Below are 26,121 nucleotides of genomic sequence, written 5' to 3' on the forward strand. Positions count from 1 at the left end.
AATTTCTTATTTAACTAAAAAGTAATAGACAGGTTAATAGATCAATATGGGAGGGTGACATCCACATATGTTTCTGGCACATTCATAGTGTGATTTCACGTGCTTTCATGACATTCCTATGCTATTTTTTGTTTTACAAAGGCTTTAGTATAGGGGTAGATGAAGGCACATGTCATGCCCAGAATGAGTTGCCAAGAGAACACTAAAACCCAACTCTCTGAACTTGTGAATGTATAACATTTAACCAGAGATGATGGGTTTCTAAGAAGCAAAATACCCTGACCCTTGGGCACAACACACAGAAGTTCACACAGAAATTGCTTTGATTTTCTCCTCCTTGGCCACATAATTTTAGCCAAGGCAGTAAGGTCGTTTGAAGTAAAGGTGGCTACGGTGGAGAGATGCCTTATCTACATCACACATGATATGTGTGATGTAGATAAGGCATAGGTATGTATACATTGCTGCCTGATTTGTCTGGTTAGAAAGGAGGTATGTGGATAGACAAATCCTCACAGTCACAGTACAGTGAGCATTGACGGAGTTGGCCAACAAATACTGCCACAATCAATCCATTCAGAGACTAGGGAGAAAAAAAAAGTTGGACTCTTTCTTCCCCGTTCTCTTTTTTACCTCCGTTATATTCTCTTAGATAAGTGAAACAAACAGTCCTATTCAAAAATAACTTTAAAACATTAGTTGGAAGAAGTAAAATTCTATTTGAAGATGATACCATCTTGTATATAGAAATCCAAAAGAATCCACAAGAAATAACTGTGAGAATAAATGGGTTCAGCAAGGTTGTAGGATACCAGATCAATATACAAAAATCGATTGTATTTATATACACTAGCAACAAGCAATCCAAAAATAAAATTAAGTAAACAATTCTATTGACAATAGCATCAAAAAGAATAAAATACTTGGGAATAAATTTAACAAAAGAAGCACAACACTTGTACAATGCAGACCATAAACCACTGTTGGAAGAACAGCCAGGACAATTACAGCTCCCAATTTCTAAAGTTATTGCAAAACTACACAGTCAGTAATCAAGACAGTGCAGTACTGGCATAACGCTAGACATACAGATCAGTAGAACAGAATTGAGAGTCCAGAAATAAACCGTTAGACTTATGGTCAGCTGATTTTCAATAAGGATGCTAAGGTAATTCAACAGACAGTACTAGGACAACTGGATATCCACATACTTAAGATTGAAGTTGGAGTGCTACCTCATACTATATATAAAAATTAAAATGGATCCAAGACCTACATGTAAGAGCTAAAACCATAAAACTCCAAAAACAGGTATAAAATCTTTATGATCTTAGATATGATACCAAAAGTACAGGCAACGAAAGAAAGAAAGAAATTAGATTTCACCAAAATTTAAAAAATTTGTGCTTCAAAGGACACCATTAAGAAAGTGAAAAGACATGTACAGAATAGAAGAAAATATTTGCAAACTATATATCTGATAAGGGATCTGTATCCAGAATATATAAGGAACTCTTACAATCCAACAGTAAAAAGACAAAAGTAATCCAGTTAAAAAAAATGGGTAAAGGGTCTAAAGAAGATATACAGATGGCCAATAAACACATGAAAAGATGTTCAACATCACTAATCACTAAGGAAATGCAAATCAAAACTATAATGACATACCATGCCACACCCATTAGGATGGCTATTATCAAAAAAACAAAATAACAAGTGTTGGTGAGGATGTGGGGACTTGGATCCTTCATATATTACTTGTGGTAAAATGGAACCGCTGCTTTGGAAAACAGTTTGGTAGTTCCTCATTGTTAAACTGAGTTACCATATAATCTGGCAATTCTACTCCTAGGAAGACTTGAAAATATATGTCAGTATAAAGCCTTGTACATGAATACATAGCAGCATTATTCATAATAGCAAAGAAATAGAAGAAACCCAAATATCCATCATATGCTGAATGAGTAAATATTATGCATCCATACAGTAGAGTATCATTCATCCCAAAAAAGGAATGAAGTGCTGATACATAGTACAACATCGATGAATCCTGAAAACATGCTAAATGAAAGAAGCGAGACACAAAAGGTCACATACTATATGATTCCATTTATATGAAATGCCCAGAATATGCAAATCCACAGAGAAAGTAGATAAATAGTTTCTTGGGGTTGGGGAGAAGGAAGAATTGGGAGGGCCAATTAATGGTATAGGTTTTCTTTTGGGAGTACTAAAAGTGTTCCAAAATTAATACCCTTACACTGCTGTGGGACTGAAAATTAGTGCAACCTCTGTGGAAAAGAATTTGGAGATACCTCAAAGAGCTAAAAATAGAAATACCATTTGATCCAGCAATAGCACTCTTAGGCATCTACCCAAAAGAACAAAGGACATTCTATAAAAAAGACATCTGCACCTGAATGTTCATGGCAGCACAACTCATTATTCCAAGGATGTAGAAACAACCCAAGTACCCATTAATTCATGAGTGAATTAATAAAATTTGCTATATGTATACAATGGAATATTAATTATAAGAAATGACAGTGATCTAGCACCTCTTATATTTTCCTGGATAGAGCTTGAGCCCATCCTCTGAAGTAAGGTATCACAAGAATGAAAGAATAGGCTCCACGTGTACTCGCCATCAAATTGGCACTAACTGATCAACACTAAGGTGCTCCCATGGTAGTAATATTCTTCAGGGATTGAGGGGCTAGGGATGGGTAAACTCACAACTAATGGATGCAGTGAGCATTGTAGGGGGGGAAGGGCACACCTCAAATAAAAATGTTCCAAAATTAGATTGTGGTGATGATGGTACAATTCTGAATATACTGAAACCTGCAGAATTGTACATTTTAAATGGATAAATTGTATATTACTAAAGCTTTATTTAAAAACTATATAGTACTGTTCAAATTATAGGTGATCCAATTTAAATATACTATTATATAAAATTCTGTCTTATGTGGTCCTTATCATACTGTATAGTAATTATAATATCTGTGCCCTGGCCCTTAATATCAAAACATACAGCTATCATCTGCCAGTGACTCAAGCCCCCCCCCCCACATGTCCATGAAATGTGGTCATCTAGCCACAAAAGTAGCTTTTGATCCTAGGGATTCTTTGAGGCTTTGTATGAAAAATGCCTATTTGTTTGAGTTCCTAACCTCCAGGATACTCCTGACCCTGGAAATTTGTTGGACAGGGCTAAGCACATGGGCCAGAAGGCCTAGAGGCCCATCACTTAACGTAGAGCCCAATTACTTAGTCTTAGAAAAGACTGCTATAGAGGAAGGAAATTGGAGAGGGCATAAACAGGTGGAAAACCATACCAAGCTCAGGGGTCAGCAGAGTCAATATTGTTAAAATGTTTGTACTACCCAAAGTGATCTACAGATTCAATGCAATCTCTATCAAAATACTAACACCACAGGCTTACACCTGTAATCCTAGCTCTCTAGGGAGGCCGAGATGGGTGGATTGCTCGAAGTCAGGAGTTCGAAACCAGCCTGAGCAAGAGTGAGACCCTGTCTCTAGTATAAATAGAAAGAAATTAATTGGCCAACTAATATATATAGAAAAAATTAGCTGGGCATGGTGGCACATGCCTGTAGTCCCAGCTACTGGGGAGGCTGAGGCAGGAGGATTGCTGGAGCCCAGGAGTTGGAGGCAGGAGGATTGCTGGAGCCCAGGAGTTGCTGTGAGCTAGGCTGACGCCACAGCACTCACTCTAGCCTGGGCAACAAATGAGACTCTGTCTCAAAAAAAAAAATACTAACATCATTTTTCACAGATCTAGAAAAATAATTCTATGCTTCATATGGAACCAGAGAAGACCCTGTATAGCAAAAGCAATCTTAAGCAAAGATTAAGATTAAAAGCAATCTTAAGCAAAGATTAAAAAGAACAAATTGGGAGGCATCAAGTTACCAGACTTTAAGCTATACTACAAGGCTATGGTAACTAAAACAGGTTGGTACTGGCGCAAGAACAGAGACGTAGACCAATGGAACAGAACTAAGAACTCAGATATAAAACGATCCTCATATAGCCATCTAATTTTTGACAAAGCAGACAAAAACATATTCTGGGGAAAATAATCCTTATTCAATAAATGGTGCTGGGAAAAACTGAATGGCACATGTAGAAGACTGAAACAGGATCCACACATTTCACCTCTCACAAAAATCACCTCATGGTGAATAACAGACTTAAACTTAAGGCATGAAACTATAAGATTTCTGGAAGAAAATGCTGGAAAAACTCTTACAGATATTGGCTTAGGCAAAGAGTTTATGAAGACCCCAAAGGCAATCACAAAACAACAGCAACAACAAAAATAAATGGGACATGACCAAATTAAAAAGCCTCTGCACAGCCAAGGAAACTATCATGCGAAGTATCACAAGAATGGAAAAACAAGCACCATATGCACTCACCATCAAATTTGTACTAACTGATCAACACTTATGTGCATATATAGCAGTGACATTCATCAGGTGTTGGGCAGGTGGGGGGAGGAGAGGATGGGTGTGGTGCACGCACCTAATGGGTGTGGTGCACACTGTCTGGGGGATGGACACGCTTGAATCTCTGACTCGGCTGGGGCAAAGACAACATATATAACCTAAATATTTGTACCCCAATATTATGCTGAAATAAAAACAAAGAAAAGACTGCTGTAAAAGTCAGCTTACTTGATTCAATTCCCAATATTTCTATTTGTAGTAAAAACACTTGGCCCTCACAGGTTAAAACCAACATTAAGATAGCCAAGTGACATTCAAACTGTGGCTCCCGCATTTCATGTGAAAACAGTGAAGCTCAAAACATTTTCTTTCAGTCACCTTATTAAGCTCGCTGAGATCTGACAGCGAAATGCAAGACTGGAGGGAAGAAAGTGTCCCCACTTCCTCCTACACACTGCTGAAGACGGGCTAATGAGAGGTTAGCTTACAACCATCATTTTTGGCATCCTGCTTCTGATTGCTTGGCTTTCAGCTTATACCCAGCATGAAAATTTAATTTCCTCGCAGTTGAAGACAGTTTAAAGTTTATTACTCACATGCTAAAATGTTGATGTATCTGTTTTTGTGCTTGTTTTCTGGATGATTGGAATGTTCTGCAGTGATGTTCATATCAGCCGTACAGCGCTGGACTTCCTAGTGAAGAAAACAGTGAGATTTTAGACACAGTTTAGAAGGAAAGGAACATACTATATCTGTCCAAAGGCATAAAGTAGTTACTCACTCCCTAGCCACAGCCACCGTTACCTCCTCAAACCCACTGTCAGATATAATGACCGACATATTCATAACAAGCATATGAAGAATGTGAAAAAGGTATAAAGATTTCATTCTTTACTAATTCGTCAATCATCTACTTTATTCCAGATTTTGACCTAGGCATTGGGATGTAAAATAGTATCTCTTTTTGAATAAATCACAGGTCTGTGGCTGAGTAAAATATTTAAAAAGATAATGCCAGTCAAATATGATTAATGGAAAAGAGGCTTGAAAAAACTGATGGGAGCATGGAGGAACAGAGGAAGGCATTAGACAGCCGAAGATGATTCACCCAAGTCTTAAAGGAGGGACAGGAATTTCCAAGAACTACATTCTCCACCGTGATCTGCAATACGCTGTGGGCCCGACAGCCTCCCTTTATACCCACGAGACTGCAAGCTAATGTAAAGACTCAGTCCTGCAATGACACGAACACACAGCCCAGCTAATTACCATTGTCTAGCTCAGATATGTATGACCACCACAAAGTTATTTGTGAACTCTAATTTTATTTAAATTATCCTTCTTTAGAATAATAGCAGAGGCAGACAACTGTCTTCCATCACCTTGACCATGGATATAAACATCATCCGTTAGCCTAATAGAAGGTTGCTGAAAAGCCAAATTTTTCTACACTGTATGCTTCAAATCCAAGACGGTACTAGAGCTAACTAATAAGGGAAGTCATTAGCAGTGCACAGCTGCTACAAAGAGCAGGAGCAAAGTAACACAAAATTATCAGGAGAAATGTTTTACATGTAACAGATGTAGCAGAGTTTAGGAACATGCAGATTTTTTTCCACAAAGGAGATGCATGGCAATTATGGATGTTTTCCACAGCATTTACATTAAGCATAATGAAAACAAGGAATGGGTTGTCTTTTATATTTACAAAGTACTTCCCAGTGAGGAGTCCCCTTCTCTCTAAGGAGGAACTAACTCACTGTAATCAAAGAATATAAGGTGTAGAGACAAAGGATTTCTGTCTGTTCAAAGACACTATATTCACTGACTGTCCAATGCTTGGATGCTGCGTATTGAATCTTTCATAGCTGTAGGCCTTCCCAGCTGTCCATTTAAAAACAAAAAGCCCAACAGGCATTAATCCAGCCCACCTCTTTGGGGAAAGTGAGATTCATGACAATTCTTACCCATTTCTTTCTCTAACTAAATGTGATACACTCTGATATTTCCTGCTGTATTATAAAATAGTTTATATAACCTGTGGTTTGGAAAACACTGGTTTAAGGAGCCTTAAGGCTGCCTTTGGCTCTAGTCTCTAAAATGAGATAATAGTGTGGTCATAAACGAATTATTCTCTGATAGGTTAACAGGGGTCCTTTTTAAACAGGGGGCCAGTTCACTGTCCCTCAGATCGTTGGAGAGTGCGCACTGTGGGCCTGGGATGAGTCGGCTGCTAAGCAGGACAGGCAGTAGCGGCAAAAACACCCGGAGGGCTGGATAAATGTCCTCTGCGGGCGGCATGTGGCCCGCAATGTCCTCTGCGGGCGGCATGTGGCCCGCGGGCCGTAGTTTGAGGACGTCTGAGTTAGCATCTATAAGAACATAAGCAATGCTAGCCAAACTTGCAATATTAGAACCTGCCTTTTGGAATTGCCTTAAAAGCCTGAGGCATGTTCTTCTGGACAGTTTCAAGGGCAGAGAACTTTTGGAAACGCATTTGAAACATGTTGACATCCTTTTGTTTCCTGGTTTTGAAGGCCGTATGTTTGGCACGTACCTCTTCAGGGCTGCGCTATTTAGGTATTTTATGCTGAGAGACTGTAGCTTTTAGTATGTTAGTCTGAGATTCGCTCTATTGATTTTTTCTTTTCCTGTTGTGTGGATCTGACCACCCTCGCCATGGACAAAGGCTGGGCCTCTGTTATAATGTAATGCAATTGGCCAAGACTGCTTGGGAGCAGCTGTCTGCATTGTTTAAAGTAGTCATTCAATATGGCCAATCAAACTCTTTGTTATCTAAAACCCCTGGTCTGATCTGTTGTCTCTATTTCACTTTTCCAATTATGTGAATGACAGAAAACAAAGAAGAGTCATAAATAATGTTAAATCTGATTTTATAAGAACCCATGGGGTTTGCCTGAGGCCTTCTGATTTTGTCTTGTAGATAATAATGTCATCTGTAATTCCTTGCCATACTGCTTGGCTCATTTAGATGCTGATAATATCTTCTGATCCTGGAGTGGCTTTTCTCCATCAGAACTGGCATTTCAAAGTTAATGTGATTTTAATAGGTGTTAAAACCTTTTAAAGTGACACTGGCCATGGAGTATGTATACTGAAGTTTCCTACTCAGCAGTCTGATAAATAGTTTAAGATTTAAGCTTGTTTGTATTTTACTGTCTGAATAATAATAATAATTATAATACTAGACATACAAGCCAGAGGAGAGGGCCAAAGGAAAACAGGAGGTTTAAAATAAAGTAAAAATCAAAAAATGAACAAAGAACAACACTGAAATTTGATATGCCCCAAATTCTTAGGAGGTGACAGGCTGAATCACCCCCTGCATGGCGCCGCTGACGTGAGAAGCTGTCTAAAGAGCGCTTGAAGGCCAACTGCCCTTCCATTCTGCGGCTCGCTTCGAAAAAATAATTCAACAAAAACACATCTAGAAATCTTTCAGATTACTCAGTTCCACAAAACAAGCTGAGAAGAAAATATTTTGGACCTGGTCACCAAGTATTAGACCGAGTAACACGCCTAGCGTCTGAGTTCAGGCAGCCGAGGCTGTGTCAAGGGCACTGCTGTGCAGAACGGCGACAGGCTGAGGTCACGACTGTGCCCAGTGCTTGTGCCATGTCGGACACAGAGCTGCCCCGGACAGGTGCTGGTTACGCTGCGTCTTTCTGCTTCTACGTGCGCTTGCTCAGGCTACAAACTGCTGCCAGCCTGATTTTCCCCAAATGTTGTGTTGACTTTGTTTTTCCCTTCCTCAGAAACCTCTGGAGAGGTTCCAAATTCCTCAGCCAGCCTTTCAAGGTCCCATCCTCTTTTCCACCAGCTCCCTTCCCGATCCCAGACAGTTTTAACTCCATGCCCTTTGAAAAGCCATATGATTTCCTGCTCTTTGCTTCATTGCCATTTACCTCGCTAAGAATGCCTGTTCTCTTCCCCAGTCCAAAGCCACCGATCTTTGCCTTAAGTGACTGCTTTCCCATCCCGAAAAGCAACCCAGCGCTGGAGGGTGCGACACGGCACCTTATCGTCCTGCAGCTGGTTTTGAACAAAGAATCACGTTTCATGTATGGTTTGTGAATTTGGCTCCCTTTTTTCCTCCCTTTTCATAAAAACCTTATCCTTATCTTAACTATGATTTTCTTGATAAAAATGGTTAAAAAATGTTTTTCCTTTAAAATATTTAAGATCCAAACTGACAATTTGTCACAGGGCTCGGGAAAGTCTAGAGCAGGGGTCCTCAAGCTTTTTAAACAGGGGGCCAGTCCACTGTCCCTCAGACCGTTGGAGAGTGCGCACTGCGGGCCCGGGACGAGTCGGCTGCTGAGCAGGACAGGCAGCGGCGGCAAAAACACCCGGCGGGCCGGATAAATGTCCTCTGCGGGCCACATGTGGCCCGCGGGCTGTAGTTTGAGGACCCTGGTAAAGGGTCGTTTTCTGTCCTCTTGCAGGCCGCAGTCTTTGCACAGCACTGTACCCCTGACCAGGACACCCTCATTCTATGTCAGCAGCAGCCCTGCAAGCCGCCTTTCATTACTTACAGTGATTGTGGCCAGTGGTCCCTCAGAGCGTGGGCTCAGGTGGACAGAGCTTTGTTCTCTTCATTTCTGATGAGCAACCAGCCCAAACGTAGCTCAGCTGGTTAATTGTAATAGGGGCGATCCCCCAAAGGATCTTGTCAGGAGGCTGTGGACCTCATCTCTGCACTCGGCCTTTCAACTTTTGATTCTCCCAAGTCCTGCCTATTAATCCTTTTGACCTACGGAGCTTTGGAGCGCCCTTCTTTCGAAAGAGTATGCTAGCACTGCGCCTTTGGAAGCTTCCTGCCTCACGATTGTGGGGGCCGTGGAGGAGGCTGTCAATCTCTTAGTACTCCTCTGGGAAACCATTGCTTGGGAAGGACAGCGAGGTTGGAATTAGTTCAGGTAGGCGAGGGAACACCATCGTGAGACAAGGATTGATGTTATTTCCACTACTGCAAAATCTGCTACAGGTATGTCGTCACCAGCTTTTCACAGCCTCTAAAATTCACCTGACAAGGACGAAAAGCTAGCTTTCTGCATCACTTCTAGACAAAGACTCAAAATTACCAGTGAATCTTTTTTCTCATTCTTTAAGCAGCTAAGTTCTGAAACTTTGACAGCTTTAACAAAATTTTTTACGTCTAAGACTTTTAAACAAGGTGTGTAAATAGGACTTTTGCTGCAATTATCAATCAAAATTCATAGGAGCTTTTCTTTTCTGCACTTATTCAGTACTTTGTACCTGCATTACAGTACTTATTTTGCTTTGTCCCATTTTCTACTTTAATTGCATATGCTCTGGTCTCTCCTTCACCCTTCAGACTGAACTCTTTGAGGGTAAGGACTCTGTGTCTAATTCATCTCTGTACCTTATATTATGGCCATAGCATGGTAGGTACTCAGTAGCTATTAGATGAATTGTTTTATCTCCTCTTAACAGCCAAATACCAACTTTTAAGTGGTATTTCTCTATAATCTTAGCACTTTGACTAATTTTAGGCCTCTATTCAAATATTGGATAAGATTTTAGTAAGTCAGATTCTCAGCTACTTGAGAAAGCTCTGACGTCCTCAAACTGCGTGCGGCCTGTGGGCCACATGCCACCCGCCAAGGACATTCATCTGGCCCTCTGGGTGTTTTTGCCGCCGCTGCCTGTCCTGCTTAGCAGCCGACTCGTCCTGGGCCCACAGTGCGCACTCTCCAACGGTCTGAGGGACAGTGAACTGGCCCCCTGTTTAAAAAGTTTGAGGACCCCTGGTCTAGACCATAAAGATCATGTAACAGGCACCTCTTAGTGTGGACTCCTAATTTTAGCTGGGCCCCCTCCCCCCTGCCCGCCTTTCCTTTCTTTCATCCTTTCCTTCCTCTCCTCTCCTCTCCTCTCCTCTCCTCTCCTCTCCTCTCCTCTCCTCCCCTCCCCTCCCCTCCCCTCCTCTCCCCTCCTTTCTTTCTTCCTTTCTTTTTTTGCCAAGGCACAGCTGCATGATCACTTTTAAATAGTCTGACAATCTGGTGATTTCTGTTTCTGACTTCAGCTCGATATGGGACATTAATGAAGAGTCCGGATGGCATCAAGGTTAACTGTGTGGCTCGGAGTCAGACAGCCCGAGTCTTAAACCCTACTGCTGCTATTTCAAAACTCAGCCACCCAATGCCTCTGTTTTCTGATGACTAAAGGTCTCTCATCTGTAAAATGGGGACAATAAGATGGCATAGGGTAGATCTGAGGAAGGAGTACAATAATCCATGTGCGGTGCTAGGTAAATGCTGGCCATCATTATGCCTCATGAATGGGTCAGGAAATCTGGGGTTGAGATTACTTTAACTCTCTTATCATAGTACAGTTTTTAAAATTATTACACAAAATCTCTTTCTGCTTGCTCTTTTATCGTCTGTTGTTATCTCTGTTTATAAAACAGCCTTAATTACCAGTTTTCCCTTTTAGCAGAGTTACCGAAGAGGAGCATTACTATTTTAAAATACTTAAAATTTTCGCTTTCTTGTTAAGATGGCAGTATATTGGTGAGCGTTTCTACTACCTTATTCTCCCCTTTATGTTGCTGCTTTGCTGTTTGTTTCAGAAGAAAGGACATTCTTCCTATTCTGAATAGCTCTGATTTTAAACCTTTCAAACCAGGAAAGACTGTGAAATGATAACAGTAGAACAATGCCCCCTTCCTGCCAGCCCTCCCCTAGTCCCCGCCTACAACCATCAACTAATAATACTTGAACTGGAAAGTTCAATGCAGGCAACTAAAGCTTTTAGCCACAGTATTTCTTTCTTTTATTAAGGACAGAAATAGGGTACAGATGCCCAGGATTTGTTAACAGGCATGATTTTGAGGCAGCAAAGCCCATTTTAAGTCAGATCAAGTTTGCAGAGGTGTAGCTGGTTATTTTGAATAATTAAATGGTGTCAAAACCAGCTGTGATGAATAGCACAGGGGTCTCAAATCATAAATAATTGAGAAACCGGAGTTGCATTTGATCATCCTGATCAAATTCTGCTCTCCAGAGGATAAATGTTTGTCCTGAATACCATCAACATTGTTAAATGCCTCAATATTCTTGCTCAGTCATCCGGCCAACAGTCAATTGAACTAAATCACTTTAACACCACACACATTTGCTGTCCTCATGAATACAAAATGTTTGACTTAAACCATGTTCTTTGTAGCTGAATAGGCCCCTTTTCTGGGTAAGCATCTAATAGCGGCATTACATACTTGACATGCTTTAGTTTGTTCCATAAAAACATATGAGTTGGCAGAATAAATCAGAGGTGCTTTCTATCACCTTTGCTTTCGTTTTGCTAAAGAAACAAAACACAAAAATAAGCCCAACCAAAAACTAACAACAACAACAAAAAAAACCAAGGAGAGTTAAATTAAAACGAGTTTGTCGATATAACTGCCTTTATGATAGCCTTTGGGGATTCCAAATTTGCATAGAGACAGGTGCTTACAGTCCTGTTTTTATGTCTCATTGCTCATGCCAGATAATTGCGCCTTCCAGCTGTATAACTCCTACGCATCCCAAAGTGCTTACCTTCCATTGCTTCATTTGAGCCCCATAACCAATTTTGTTAAAAGAGGTGGGCAGGCTAGCACCATCATCATCATTTCCATTTTAAAGTAGAAATGAGACAGAGAAAGGAACCCACTTATCCACAAAGCTAGAAGACAGCTGAGCTGCCATGAAAACTTGGCCTCCTCGGCACAACTCTTGCTGCCAGAGATGTGCCTTAGTTAAGCGCCTCAGTGAAGAAAAGGGCAGTCTGTTTAATAGCTCCTCATTGACACCCTGTCACTGCTGAACTGGCACGGAACCCGGAGTTGGCAGGGTGGTGTGTGCTGCTCTCTACCTTGTTTCCTACACACCAGTTCTTAAAATCAGAAGGCTGTGTTAACCCGTGTCTTCTCCCCAAGGATTAATAGTCATGAAAACAACAATCAACCTTTGCTTGGTTCTTAACACTTAACCCAGCACTTTCAATGATGTTACTCATTTATTTTTTCCCCAATAACTTTAGGATGTGGCTAACATTAGTGCTATTTTTTTAAATGGGGAAACTGGGGTGATTGGCCCAGCGATAACAAAGCTCACTACTGGTGGAGCCAGCACCGAGTTCCAAACCTGCTGTCTCCGCTACACTACGTGCATCTCAGAGAACTCATGGAATCAGGGAGCTATGCATTGTGACTCTTGTTCCTGGTTAGAATTAAGACGAAGAAAGAATCTGAAAAACAATCCTCACCGGTTTGCCTGTTTTCAACCACTAAGTCTGTGTTCAGGACAAATACAACCAACTCTTTTTCACCTAATTTTACTGGGAAAGGAATGCCAGTTAAAATGACAAGTGATACTCTGGTTTCCCTTGAGATCATATAAATCTTTCACATTTTACTAAAACTACAAGTGAAAAGAAACACGATCTTTGGTTACTCTTCGAATACATTCAGTTCAAGTTGACAAAAATCTCTGTAAAACAAGAGTTTTCTGGAAATTAATTTCCAGTTTTGAAACATACCTCAAAATCCTCGGAGAACCCATGCTGGTTATTAGAATAGAGCTCACCGATGTGTTTAACAAACTGTTTGACAGGAATGGCTTCCATGTCATCTGGGGAAATAAAATGATATTCAAAGTCACATAGAATACTTCCATAAAACAAATGACACTGATAAAGCAGATCACACTTACCTAAGACAAATGTTTGATTTGTGCAAAGAGTGATATAATTAATTGTATCACCTGAAGTAGATGTCGTGAAGAAAAGTCTCAGGATTTACTTTATGTTAGGATCTCATTGTGACTTTGAATGTCTATAAGCCAGGTTAAATATGGTTTTGAAAAAAGGTACACAGAGAATTCCCTTTACTTTTTATATTCATGGCAATTTACACGATTAGATTATCACATCGTACTCTTTGCAGTCTGAATTTATCAAGGGTACCTATTTGCCAAGAAATTTTATCGCAACCTAATTTTTTTTTGGTTTTGCTTTTTAGAAAATTGCTATTCAATGGGGTCCAGCTTGGACTGGCAGCCATTAAGTTCTGTTTCCAGTCTTTTAGAAGTCTAAGCAATCTCTTAACCACAATTACAGATAGATGCCATTGTACCAGCTGGCTCCGGGTACAATGCCATCTATCTTTAAGTGTTCAAAATTTTAGCTCAAGACAGCTGTGTCTACAGGATGCCAAATAATCAGTTTGACTGAATTAACTGGATTTTTTTTTGGTGTTGACAGACTAGGTACCGATTCAGGAAGACTCCACATTCCAATCTAGTGTTGTCACTTCAAAAGGACACTTTCAAGTTCATGAGCCCAAAGTATGTTTTAAGCCTGTTTATCCGGTTCTTGTCTGGTAACTCAAGTACCTTTGTAAAACAGCCACACCCGACGAACTGGAGCTCCCCAACCTCCTTCCTCCCTTCTCGCTCGACCCTCCCCCGCAAATATTTCCTTTTAAAAATACTCTGCTGAATTTGAGATAAACAACAGACATGACATTTACTTTATTCAGAGTGAAAGATCTTTGGCAAACGCACAAACATCTAAACTGCCACAGATGCTTTTCTTAGCAAAGGGTATGAAGATCTGTATGTGTAAATGAGGTCCTACTTTGGCAAGAATTTTATAGATCCAGGCCTGACAATCTGATTTCTCTTCATCTGGTGACAGTTAACATTGACTATGTCATTCCTTCTCTTCTTTCTTTCGAGAGAGCAAAGCTCTAGGGTGGCTTTTTGCATCTATTGACATTTTCAAACTTGAATCATTCTTAAGCGGAAAATAGCATCTCTTATACTTTGTTTAAGAAAGGTGACTTCTATGTTCATAATCCAAGTTGCTTAGCATAGAAATGTTACTTATCAAACTGGTGGTGCTCTGTAAGCACAAATTCTTTCTGTGTGAATAATTAAAGTCCTAATCATTTTAATAGGCAACCTTATGAAAAAAAATTGCCAAGTTATTTACAAATATTTCAGAATTGAAGATGTTCATGAATATGCAATCATTTTGCATGCCCAAGAAATCTATAGCTCCCATGATGTAACCAGCATTAACAGAGTAAGCACAGCCAAAATGTTTCTCCAGAATATTTAGCAGAATGCACAGTTCAAGAAAAATTTCCAAAATTATCTGATCACTTCACTTAAAAGGTTTAGAAGTAAGCAAATTCTACAATAATGATCAGTGGCCATGAAATGATCTCGGGTTAAGTTGAGAAAAGGGTTAAGAAGTACAAAGTTCGAGAGTCTCTAATAGATTAACCCAAGGAAAAACTCAATTTCAAAGAAGAGGCAAAATGAGTAACAAATACCACAAAACATCTTAGACTATAGACTACACCAGTTCTCTTCTAGTTATGTAGAAACGAAAGGTACAATAGTTTTCAATGGCAGAGTAAGGTACTTAATAGTGTAACAGGTAAAGAGCAGCAGTAATTCCATCATGATAATTTAGAATTTTAGATGCCCAAGAAACTTAGCCATGATTAAGGACATGGCCTAGTTCAAAGTAAGAAAAAGCCTGTCAGCTTTAGAGCTGTTTTATTCCGCAAGGTAAAAACTGCTGCATTTGAAAGGCCATAGCCTACATTAAATCATTAAAAGAAATGCTTTCAGGTTGACAATTTATTATTTTTTCCTGCAAACTGCTCAACTGTAATATCCAAGCTAATGTCACACATGCCCAGAAATCAGTATGCCTGCTACCCCCATGGCTAGATGCAGCAAAAATCTAGCAGAGCTCAGTATGATAATCATGGAAATATATGACTCACTGGTCTCTCTAATTTGCATCTTTATCCAAGGAAACGTAACCACACCCTCTGGGTTTCCAGGCATGGCAGACAGCATCATAAAACTACCAGACAGGCAGATACACACAGAGACGCGTGCTGTGCCGGCCACTGTCAGCTACCCAGATAACACATTATTTGCCTTTCAATTAAGATAAATAGCCGGGGGTGCATACATCCTTTTTTCTCTATATTAAGATGAATATAAGTCCATGACTAATTAGAAGTCCTAATTGCTTTCCTCTCCATAGTATTTCTATTAAATTCTCTCAACATAAACCAGAGAGTTACAAAATTAATGTAACTAGCAGAAGGCCAAGCAGTTAGCTCTGCTCAGTTTTTATCTGGAAAGATTTTATGTGTTTTAAGAAGATATCCATCCATGAGATGTTATCTCCACCTAAACATCTGAATTTCATTAAAGAGTGCAGAGAATATTAGCAGCACTAAGTAGGCCAGACACTTTCTATGTACATTACATATATTAATATGTACTCTAAGAGATAGGTAGTATTTTCATACCCATCTTACAGTTGAGAAAGGAAGTTCAGAACAGCAGAGGAAGCTGGCTACAGGCCAAAGGGAAACAGACTGCTCTCGGAGACAGAATAGGAAGCCACTCGATGAAGCATTTTCTGAAAACCTAGTACTCAGCCAGATATTCGGAGATGGTGTCTAATCAAGGGCAGCATTTGTGTTGCAGAAGAGATGACCATTATTAAGTCCTTACTGGTTGCCACAGATTGGGCTTAATGCTTTTCACACATTTACCTTCACAAGAACCACATGAAGGGAACGTGTTATCACAATACACATAAGGAAAGAGAGGCAACTTGTCCAAAAAGACACAGTCAGTTAAGTGGCAGGGCTGAGATCTGGACCCAGGTCTGTTGAGCCCAAAGCCCGTGTTCCGGTGCCCTGTGACATACTGTTTGTCTTCATTCTCAAAGCACCGCCATTTCAAGGAAGAACAAGGAGTTAAACAGAATATCTTGGTTAATCTGATAAAATATTACCATATAATTTTGTACCAATATTTTTACTTAAAGAATTTCAAATACCAAAAGTTTAAAGTAGGCAAAAATAGGACCACTACCATTATCACTAAATCATCCCATTATAAGATATTCAGTATAATCGACTGAGAATCAGTAAAGAGTAGGCTTATTGTTATTAAATATTATTATTTATGCTTAGTTCCAAGATTTTAGCTTTTTGTGATTAGAATTAAACTGTGTAAAAATGCCTTTTATTTTGGTCAAATCCACAAAGAACCTTCCTTATGTACCATTTCTCGTGGAGCTTGAAATTAGTCTCTGGTTTGTAGGTACCAAAAGCAGAGCATTAAAAGAGGGTGAATTGATGATAGAAACTTCTACTGAAAAGGAAGCACCAAACCTAAGGTAATGCTGGCCTCAAATGTAACGGTATAGGAAATAAAGAACTGTGCATTTGAACATGTGGAAAAAGCTCTTTCCAAAATCTATGGTTATGTCTCTGCTGAACTTGCACCTTTAAAACTATTAGAGGGAAATCAACACTTTAGGCTTCTAACTTACTTGTATATGATAAATTTGCTTTCTCTTAATCTTAAGGAATGACAGAGATACATAAAAAAAAGTTAGTTTTTTTTTCCTGTAATTTTTGGTTTGATATGATGAGAAAGGAAAAGCCAGCCGCCAAGGCTGTCTCTGAACACACGGAGGAAGGAGCGGCTGGGAGGGCCCGGCCTGGCACGCTGCTCAGGGCTGGCGCTCTGGGCCTGTGACGCGGTAAAACTGCACAGCTGTCACTTTCGTCAGCGCCACTGATGGAATGCATCCCGAGTTTCAGGCACCCAGAGGCAAAGGTATGAGTGGAAAAGCCAGAGCCAGGCTGTGTGACTTCATGTCTCTGTGAGTCCCTTTCCTCATCTGTAAAATGGGAACGATACTACCCAATGCTTAGTGCTATGAAAAGTAAACAAGATAACAAGTAGTGGAAATAGTGCTTGGCATTTAGTAAATATTTCATAATTATCATTTCCTGTTGGGTGCTGCTTGCTTTACACTCAAAGCCCTATGATCTGGGGACCCTGATTACTCCCATTTTATTGATGAGAAAACTCTGGCTATGAGACCAAGGAGGTCGCCCGAGGCCCACTGTCATTATCAAGTGATGGGGCCAGGCTCACGCCAAAGCCCTGGTTCTTCCACATTGTACTGCCCCCCGCCCAGACTGTACATTGGAAAGAAATGTTCTAATGAAGAAAGACTGAAGCGATACATTTTGCCTTTAAGGGTAAGCTTCAATTACCTGGAAAATTTACCTTGGAGGACCGGTCACCTTGATGCCTGGTAAATAAAGTGTCACAGCATTTACCTTCCTGTCACGATGCCTAGCTGCTGGGGCTGACTGGCTTACAGTCTGTTTAAGAAAAGATCCCTTCTTGCTTCTTCTGGAAGTGTGTGGGCATATATATGCAAATACTGTTAAGATTCCGGAAGTCCTTTAAGTCACTGGCTCTGTGAACAATCCCTGTAGAGTTCACTTAAACCCTTAGCAGACCTCCACCCCATCCCAAATTCCAACCAAATCTCCCCAGGCAAGGAGAACACAAAGGCGCTATCACGGTTCTTGGCTCAAATCAATGCTGCCCAGATCTTGCCCGCCCTCCTGCCCTCCTGCCCTCCCGCCCCTGCCTCCAGTCCCCATGCCTTTCAGGTCCTCTTAACCACACCTCAGGGGGACAGACCTCAACTGCTAGAACCCGGCTCCTCTCCTGCTAGAACCCGGCTCCTCTCCTGCCCGCCCTCTCAGCCTCCCAGAGGTCAAGTTCAGGCCTCTCTTTGTGCCTGGTAATACTTCTGTTTCAACTTAGCAAGATAAAGCAAACATGGGATAAAAGAACATTATCAAGATTGTAGTTCCTGAGTTAGGACACAACAAATAGATTTTTGTCTAAATCAGACTCTTAGGATGCAAGGAGGGTTGTAGAGATTGGAACATTTTATTTCCTGCCATAAAAAGAAATCTCTTTTCATTTACAACACAATGAAGTCAATAAAGAAAGGGCTTCATTATAGTCAAAAGACCAATGAATCTCCTTTGGAGATAATCTCTGTATAAATAAAATATGCCAACAAGGTTGGTTTAATCCCAAGGGTTTTAAACTGCACGTTTAAAACGCCTTTATATTCTGGCACCCTGCTGGAGCCGGTGACCTTCAAATTATTAAGATGTATTTTAACTGCTGGAAAGGCATGAATCATTTCTGATCTCTAAGCTAGCGGTTAGCAGCAGCATTTCATTTTGTAATGCTTTTATTAGAAAGTTAGATTTTTTAATTTCCAGAGAAAAGCATTTGGTAAGGACATTTGTGTTTGACAATTTATACATTTGGAAAGCTCTTTCAGTATGCTCTATAAACAGGTTAATTTCATTAGCTAAGTTCCTGATTTTAAAAAGTGTTATGTAAATGAAAGTCTAAAAGAATAAGTAGTGAAATACAGTGAACATCATCTGTGGATGACATACGTAGGTAATGCTTCATCAACAATGGCAAAAGTATTATTTGAGTTTGTTGTTTCAAAAGAATATCCCAAGGTTACCAGATTTTTAAAAGTGCTTGTCAATGTTAAGAAGAATGTGGATCTTAAATATAGAATTTTGTGACCACTTCAGCATCTTAGAGGATAGAAAGCATATGAAGGGACTGTCGGCTGGGTTACTGCATTCAATTATGCCATGTCCTCACACAGCAAGAAACCAGCAACTATGGGACAACATTAGTGAAAAATATTGAGAGTCAAAGCCCCTTTCACTTTGCATGTCAGTTCAACTTATCCCCCCCCTTCTTTCTCACACATCAAACATGGAACAGGCACTACACTTCAAAAATCTTCATGATAAAACAAGTGATGTAGGCTGGACGTGGTGGCTCACGCCTGAAATCCCAGCGTATCGGGAGGATTGCTTGAGGACATGAGTTTGAGAGCAGCCCATACAACATAATGAGACCCATCTATAAAAAAAAATAATAATTTTTTTTTTAATTAGCCAGGCCTGGTGGTGCGTGGCTGTGGTCCTAGCTACTTTGGGAGGCTGAGGCAGGAAGACTGCTTGACCTCAGGAGTCTGAGGCTACAGTGGGAGACCCTGTCTCAAAAAAAAAACAAAAAAAAACACAAACAGCGGACTGATGTCATTTTTACAGGGATTGGAAACCAACCTCAAAAGCACTTCGCTCTTGCTAGATAAATACTCTTACATTATGAGTTCTAACACATCTAACCTTAGCCATCATAGTCACAGTCTATATAACATGTCTACATTATCCTTAAGTGTGGGTGAGACCAGGAAAAAAAAAGCTTCCTTAAAAGACTGTCTTTTCTATATTAAACCACAAGAACATACTGACAATACTAAATTTCAGTTAGAATTAAAAAAAATAATAATAATTCAAGGTTCTCCAGTAAGTCCTATAAAATGCTGTCTCCAAGGGATAAGTATCAAAAAGTTAGCAGCTTTCCTTAATTGCTTGCCTATTTTATAATACTTTTCAAAAGTCAGTGTAACTTACTGATTCCACTTATGCTTTGGGATTTAATGATAAGAGCTGTTTGTTTATGAATTTCAACCACAGCAGAATCATTCAAAAGTTGCTGATTTAGTGTCTGAATTTGTGGAGTATTCAACATGTCTGTGAATTCCTCCCTACGTCACTTAAATCACACAGACCTGTTTTTGCACAGGGAATAGAAGCATTGTTGGATTGAAAATCTTTTTCTTAGGAAGGAAGAGAACAAAAGTAACTAGACAATAGAGATGAGAGGGGAGATTTTTTTAATATGGAGGAAACTTCAACCCCAAAATTATGAAACTCCCTCCAGGAGGACAAAAGAGAATTTAATGTAGAAGCAAATAACTGGCCAGTGCTAGTGAAAGAGACAATGATCAAGAAGTCAGATAAAACTAAGGAGAATATTCACAAGTATTTGAAAATGCCTTGAGTTAATGAAACAATATGCAAATGAGGAGTCTGAAGTCTTGAGATTTCAAAATTGTCACAGTACCATTCCAAGAGGTGGCAGAGCCATTTCTAAGCATCTGTGCTTTGAAGTCACACAGACAATTCCAAAGTTTGCACCACTATTGAGCTATGTAACCTTCAGCTAATTAAATAATGTTTCTGAACCTCAGTTTCTTCTTCTGTAAAATGGGAACATCAATGCATCTGTCTCCATAGGACTATAGTGAAAATAAACTAACACTCGGTAAATGCTTAATAATTGTTAGATAATGATGATTTTTTTTAAAAAAGGCTAACTGTAAAATTAGTTCTAGGAACAAACTATTTTATTATATATTCTACAATCATGACAACCCTGGAGAGCTCTAGTTTTGTAATAGTTTGGTACCTGATTTTTCAGTCTCACCCCATTGCACATATTTTTAACCAATATAATGGTTCAGTTTACTGGTGGTTGTCTGGAAGTATCTTTTTTATAAAAAATCACTTATAGAAAATGAAAAGCGCAAGTGATAAAATAAGTTGATAAATCTGGGGTCCAATACTATTGTTATTAGGTTTTGAGAAAGTATAAAATATAAGTAAAATTGAATAAATATTCCATAAAAGCTCTATAAATCTCATACTATTTATAGAAATAAGAACAACTAGATATCTCTAAGGTAAATCATTTAAAATAATCCCATGGAGATCTCCATAAAGAAGAATTATGGCGAAAGCTTTAATAGAGTGAAAATAACTAAGGAATTTATTTAAAAATTGTATTTTTCTTATGTAAGACACACTTGTACAGCTACAACCAGAAGAAACCATAAATATAAATAGAATAACAGATTGTTAAAAGAGTTTAATGAATTATATTTTATAAATATAACTATTAAATAGGATGTGGGGTTTTATTTAAGAAAAACAAGAGATTGTGATCAAGCTGAAAGCTCTTTTAGGAAAGGTCATTTAGGGTAAACCTTTCCCAGGTAAGTAAGCTCATGTGTTTAGTTGTGCCCCTATTAAGGCTATGCTGTCTATGAAAACCTGAGAAAATAGAGAAAGATTAGCCTCACTCATAGTTTGACTAGGTAAGCCCTTTAGCATCACATTGCCTTACAGCGTTTAAAGTAATTCATTTTTATAGATGTGTTACAAATCATCAAGAATGCATCTCCTATGCTAAGTGAGGTAGAACTAAACACCATGGATTTCTCAGTCAGTGGAGAATCTGAACAAATTTTCTTCCCATATACTTATCCTACCAATGAGTATGAATTAGGAGAAACTCACATTTAAAAGAGGAGAAAAACACACATTTAAAGAAATGCCTTAGGGTTGCATTAAACTTGGTAATTAAATAGGTAGCTGGGAAATGAAGCAGAAAACATTCAAAAGCAATTTCCGGTCTGAGACACCTACTCAGAGGTGTAGCAAGGCAGGCACAATGTATGGCATTTTCAGAGGATTCTAATGAACTGAAAGACTAAAGGCCAACAAACATATGAAAAAATGCTCAATATCTCTAATCATCAGGGAAATGTAAATCTTTAAACCACAAAGAGATACTATTTAAGACTGGCAAGAATGGCTTTTACTAAAAGTCCCAAAACAAATGGTGTAGATGAGGAGAGATGGGCACACTGCTGGTGGCACTGCAAACTAGTACAACTTCTAGGGAAAGTAGTATGGAGATACCTCAAAGAACTAAAAATTTAGACATACCATTTGATCCAGCAATCCCACTACTGGGTATTTACCCAAAGGAAAAAACGACATTCTATGAAAAAAGACATCTGTACTCAAATGTTTATAGCAGCACAATTCACAATCACAAAGATGTGGAAACAACCCAAGTGAGCATCAATACATGAGTGGATTAATAAAATGTGATGTATGTATACCATGGAATACTACTTAGCCATAAAAAATGCTGAATACCTCTTGGATTAACTGGAGGGAACTGGAAACCATTCTTCTAAGTATCACAAGAATGGAAAAACAAACAGCACATATATTCACCACTAAACTGGAACTAATCAATCAACACTTATGTGCACATATGGAAATAACATTCATCAGAAATCAAGCAGGTGGGAGGGGTGGGGATAGGTAAACTCACACCTAACAGGCACAATGCACACTATCTGAGTGATGGGCACACTTATAACTTTGACTCAAACAGTGCAAAAGCAATCCATGTATCCAAAACGTCTGTACCCGCATAATATTCTGAAATAATTAAAAAAAAAAGTTCTAAAGCCCAAATCAAAGAAGAGCAGGGCAAGGGAGGGCACACCCAGTGTATGTGGTTCAGTGTTAGGGACAGTTTTCACAGCAGAGCTGTGCAAGTGCTCTTTCTGCACGACTGACAGTGCCATGATTTGGGAAGGAAAGTTTCAACGGTTTACGATTCTGGCTTAATTTACGGCTGCCAATGTGCTTTTACATGTATTATCTCATGTGATCTTTACAGCTGCCTCAAGTGTCCGGGAGGGCAGGCAGTCCTGTTCACTCTATGGATTCTGGAAACTAAGGCTCAGAGAGGTCAAGGCACTGACCAAAAGTTTCAAGGTGGAGCCAGGGTGGGATCCTGGGTTTCCTGATTCTTAATCCAGTGGTAAAAGAAAATAAAAATTTAAAAAGCAGCCCAAGAAGTATTTCACCATTTAACCTTTTAGAGGTGGATTTCAATTGCACAATCACCCCACAACTGTGCTTGTCAGACAAATCAGGTCAGAGGGGAGAGCGGCTGCCAGGAATTTTCCAGTAGTCAACACGTATTCTAGGTGATTCAGCAAGACGACAATGAATATATGCATGCTACTGTGCAAGTCTGGTAGATTCAATGAAACTACTTATTTCGTGCTGATGAAGACTGATGATTCCTGTCTGCTTTCTCTCCTCTCAAAGGAAGAGTGCAGTTTCCTTCACGAAGGATAAAGGGCTAGGATTAGCAGAGAACGCACAGTAACATGAAACCTATCCCCTCTGTACGGGAATCATTTAGCAGCCACAAGATGATACAGTAGGAACTTAATCAGAGACTTTTCTGTTACCCCTCTTGGTTCTGTGTGACAAGTTTTAGTGAGAAGAGCTGACTAGAATGGACAGAGAACATAGACAATCCCAGCAATGTCTAATAATTTAACAATATACTGACACATAAGAGGCCAGTTAAGTCCCCAACCATAACCACACCTAGTGACAGTCTGCAAACAATAGAAGCATTTCATTTTGGTACCCAAAGAATGACTGTACCTCGGAGTTTCACAGCCATGACCTTTTAAGAACCTCAAGGAAGTCTTGCTGACATTCATTCATGGAGTTAAAGAGTGCCTACTATGTGCCAGGAATTATTCTAGCACTGAGGACATAGCCACTTGTCTTTATGAAGCTCTCATTCTAGTGAGAGCCAACATTCTAGTGGGGGAGCCAACAGATAAGCAAAATATATATCATCTTAGTTGCTGGAAAGTGTTATAGAAAATGAGTCAGAAAAGCAAAGAATAATGTCAAGGGGAGAGATGTATCTAAGATATCTGAAGATAGGTATTTAGAAGCATATAATGAAACCCAGAGGTACAAAGTTCAAATTTGGCGAAAGAGAAGGGATGCCAAATAAAAATGGTGGTGAGATGTTCCAATCCCACATCCTATCAATTGCACCCAATCCACTGCCCAACTTCCCAATGTCTATGGCGTTTGCCAGGATCCACTACAGTGTAACTCCACCAGTCCCTACCGCTAACACTTACACTAAGTGTGTTATCCTTTTACCCAAGGACAATGAAATATACACCAGACCAATAATGTAACATACTTCCACACAAACATCCTGAGAACCAAAACTTCTAACATTAAGTTACATTATTTTCAGAGTAAAGAATCTTAAAAGAAAAATCACCTTCAAAAAACAGTGTCACAAATTGTGACTGGACAATGTAATATGCACAAATTGCCGATTCAAATGAAATTTAGTCCAAGTAGATTATATACATTTTTCGTAAGTTTTCCCTTTTTTTAAACTGTTACTTCCCTTCCCTGCATTGTGACTCTATACCATATTAACTCAGTTATTTGTTCCTCTTGAGGAGGATTTTATTACTTTGCACATATGTAAAGGAGAAAAGATTTCATTAAATTACCCTTAGTTAAGGATCTCTAAGACAGAGCAAGCTTTAAAACGGCTATAAAAATATTTTGTCATGGCTATCACATAAAACTGAAAATACAAGAGAAAAGCAATTAGCGTGCTGGAACTAAGAGTGGAGTCTTACTTACCAGGAATAGGAATAATGGGAATACTTTCATTGGGGACCACCCGAGGGGAATTGCTATCTTCCACGTAGAAATGAGCAGTCTGAAAACATTTTCTGTGTAGATGAAAGAAAAACATGTAAACAATAACATACACTTTTCCGGAATCTGTCATTTTTCAATTCTTCTTTCGCAGAATTTCCCACCTTTAAACATCACACAGCACTGAGGGCAAACCCGTATAAAAGTAACAAGATACAAGAAGGACAACATTCAGCCTATTAGGGGAGTCCCAAATAGCTGAAGAATATCCATTTTTTATCATAACCATATGCAACCGATAGTTAAAAGGGAAAGGGTTAGAACTGAACTACTCAATCCATGAAAACTTGGCACAGAGTAAACTTGCTGCACAAACTGCTAGGATTACCCCATAATATTTCTAAAGTTGACATGTTAGAGAAATAATGTGCTATCCTAAACCTCCAGCACCAAGTTCAAAACCACACTCTGTACCCCTCACGCGTCGTCATCAAAGGGCCCGAGTACACAATGGCACCGCACTGTTCGTGCTTAGCGAAGGTCCCCGAAGCCTCAGGCAGCTCTGGAAGGAGGTCAGAGGGCTCCGGGGGGGCAAGCACTCAGAATCAGAGGCCCTGGCCAGACAGCATCTGAGACAAGGTCCTGAAGCCCTCAAGTGTCACCTGCCTGATTGTTTTGTTTTTACCTGTACTTGAGGCAAAGCAGGGAGCACACACCGGTCATCATGGGACAGGCAGTGAAGAGAAAAGCCATCAGCAAGCAGCTCACTCAGCCCCTGCCTCCCGATGCCGGCCGGCCCTCGGCGTTCCAGCGTCCACGTCACTGCTCCTTGCGGCCCTAATGAGCCGCCGGAAGCACAGGCTGAATATTTAATGAGGCTGCTCAGCGTGAATGGCCATTGTGACCAGAGAAGGGTCCCTGTTCATCTGGCGGAGGGGCTTTACAATGGCCGGCCCCACTGCTGGGGCTTTTAGCCGAGCAGGCGGCGTCCTTCTGGTGCCCGGCGTCCCTGGGCTCCGGCCTCCTCCCCTGGCATCGCACGTCAAGCAACATTTGCACACACTACAGCTCTGCTTTTCCTCGGGGCCCTATTCCAGCTACTAGAGTAAGTCACCTTTTCTTCCGAGTTCTTCCTGCTCCTCTAATCGAACGCATCCTGGGACGGTTGCACTGGATAGCCAAAGAAGGGGTTTTGGGGGGGAGGTTTAAAAAAAAAAATCAAGCAACTCTATAAACTAAAGAAGAACTCTGTGCGAGTAAGGAGATCTCAAAGTTATCCAAATATTTCAGTCTTTAAACAGGGCTATTAGGACCCCATGTAATCAGCACAGTGTGAAGCGCTGTTCTTTAAGCAGTGCCTGTGTTCGGATGGAAGGCAGCTCTAACCAATTGTTCATTTGGACACTGCTCTAGAAGCAATCTGGGTTGCTACTCCATACGCCATTAGGGGGTTTTGAACTTAAATGACTCCAACTCTTGGCAAATATCTCACAGGGC

At 40.0% G+C, this 26,121-nt stretch overlaps 1 protein-coding gene across 2 annotated transcripts in view; it reads right to left on the reverse strand.

The window, feature by feature from the left end:
• The window catches only part of PTPRG (protein tyrosine phosphatase receptor type G), a 699,041-nt gene that overhangs the window by 34,649 nt on the left and 638,271 nt on the right, over positions 1-26,121 (reverse strand). For both annotated transcript variants that reach the window (XM_012748370.3, XM_012748369.2), the window contains 3 exons: positions 24,607-24,698; positions 13,047-13,138; positions 5,075-5,171 (listed from right to left, as the gene is read on the reverse strand). In XM_012748370.3, coding sequence (XP_012603824.1) covers positions 5,075-5,171; positions 13,047-13,138; positions 24,607-24,698 — 281 coding nt within the window. The remainder of the gene's footprint in view (positions 1-5,074; positions 5,172-13,046; positions 13,139-24,606; positions 24,699-26,121) is intronic.

This window comes from Microcebus murinus, chromosome 30, assembly GCF_040939455.1.
Source record: "Microcebus murinus isolate Inina chromosome 30, M.murinus_Inina_mat1.0, whole genome shotgun sequence".
NCBI lineage: Eukaryota > Metazoa > Chordata > Mammalia > Primates > Cheirogaleidae > Microcebus > Microcebus murinus.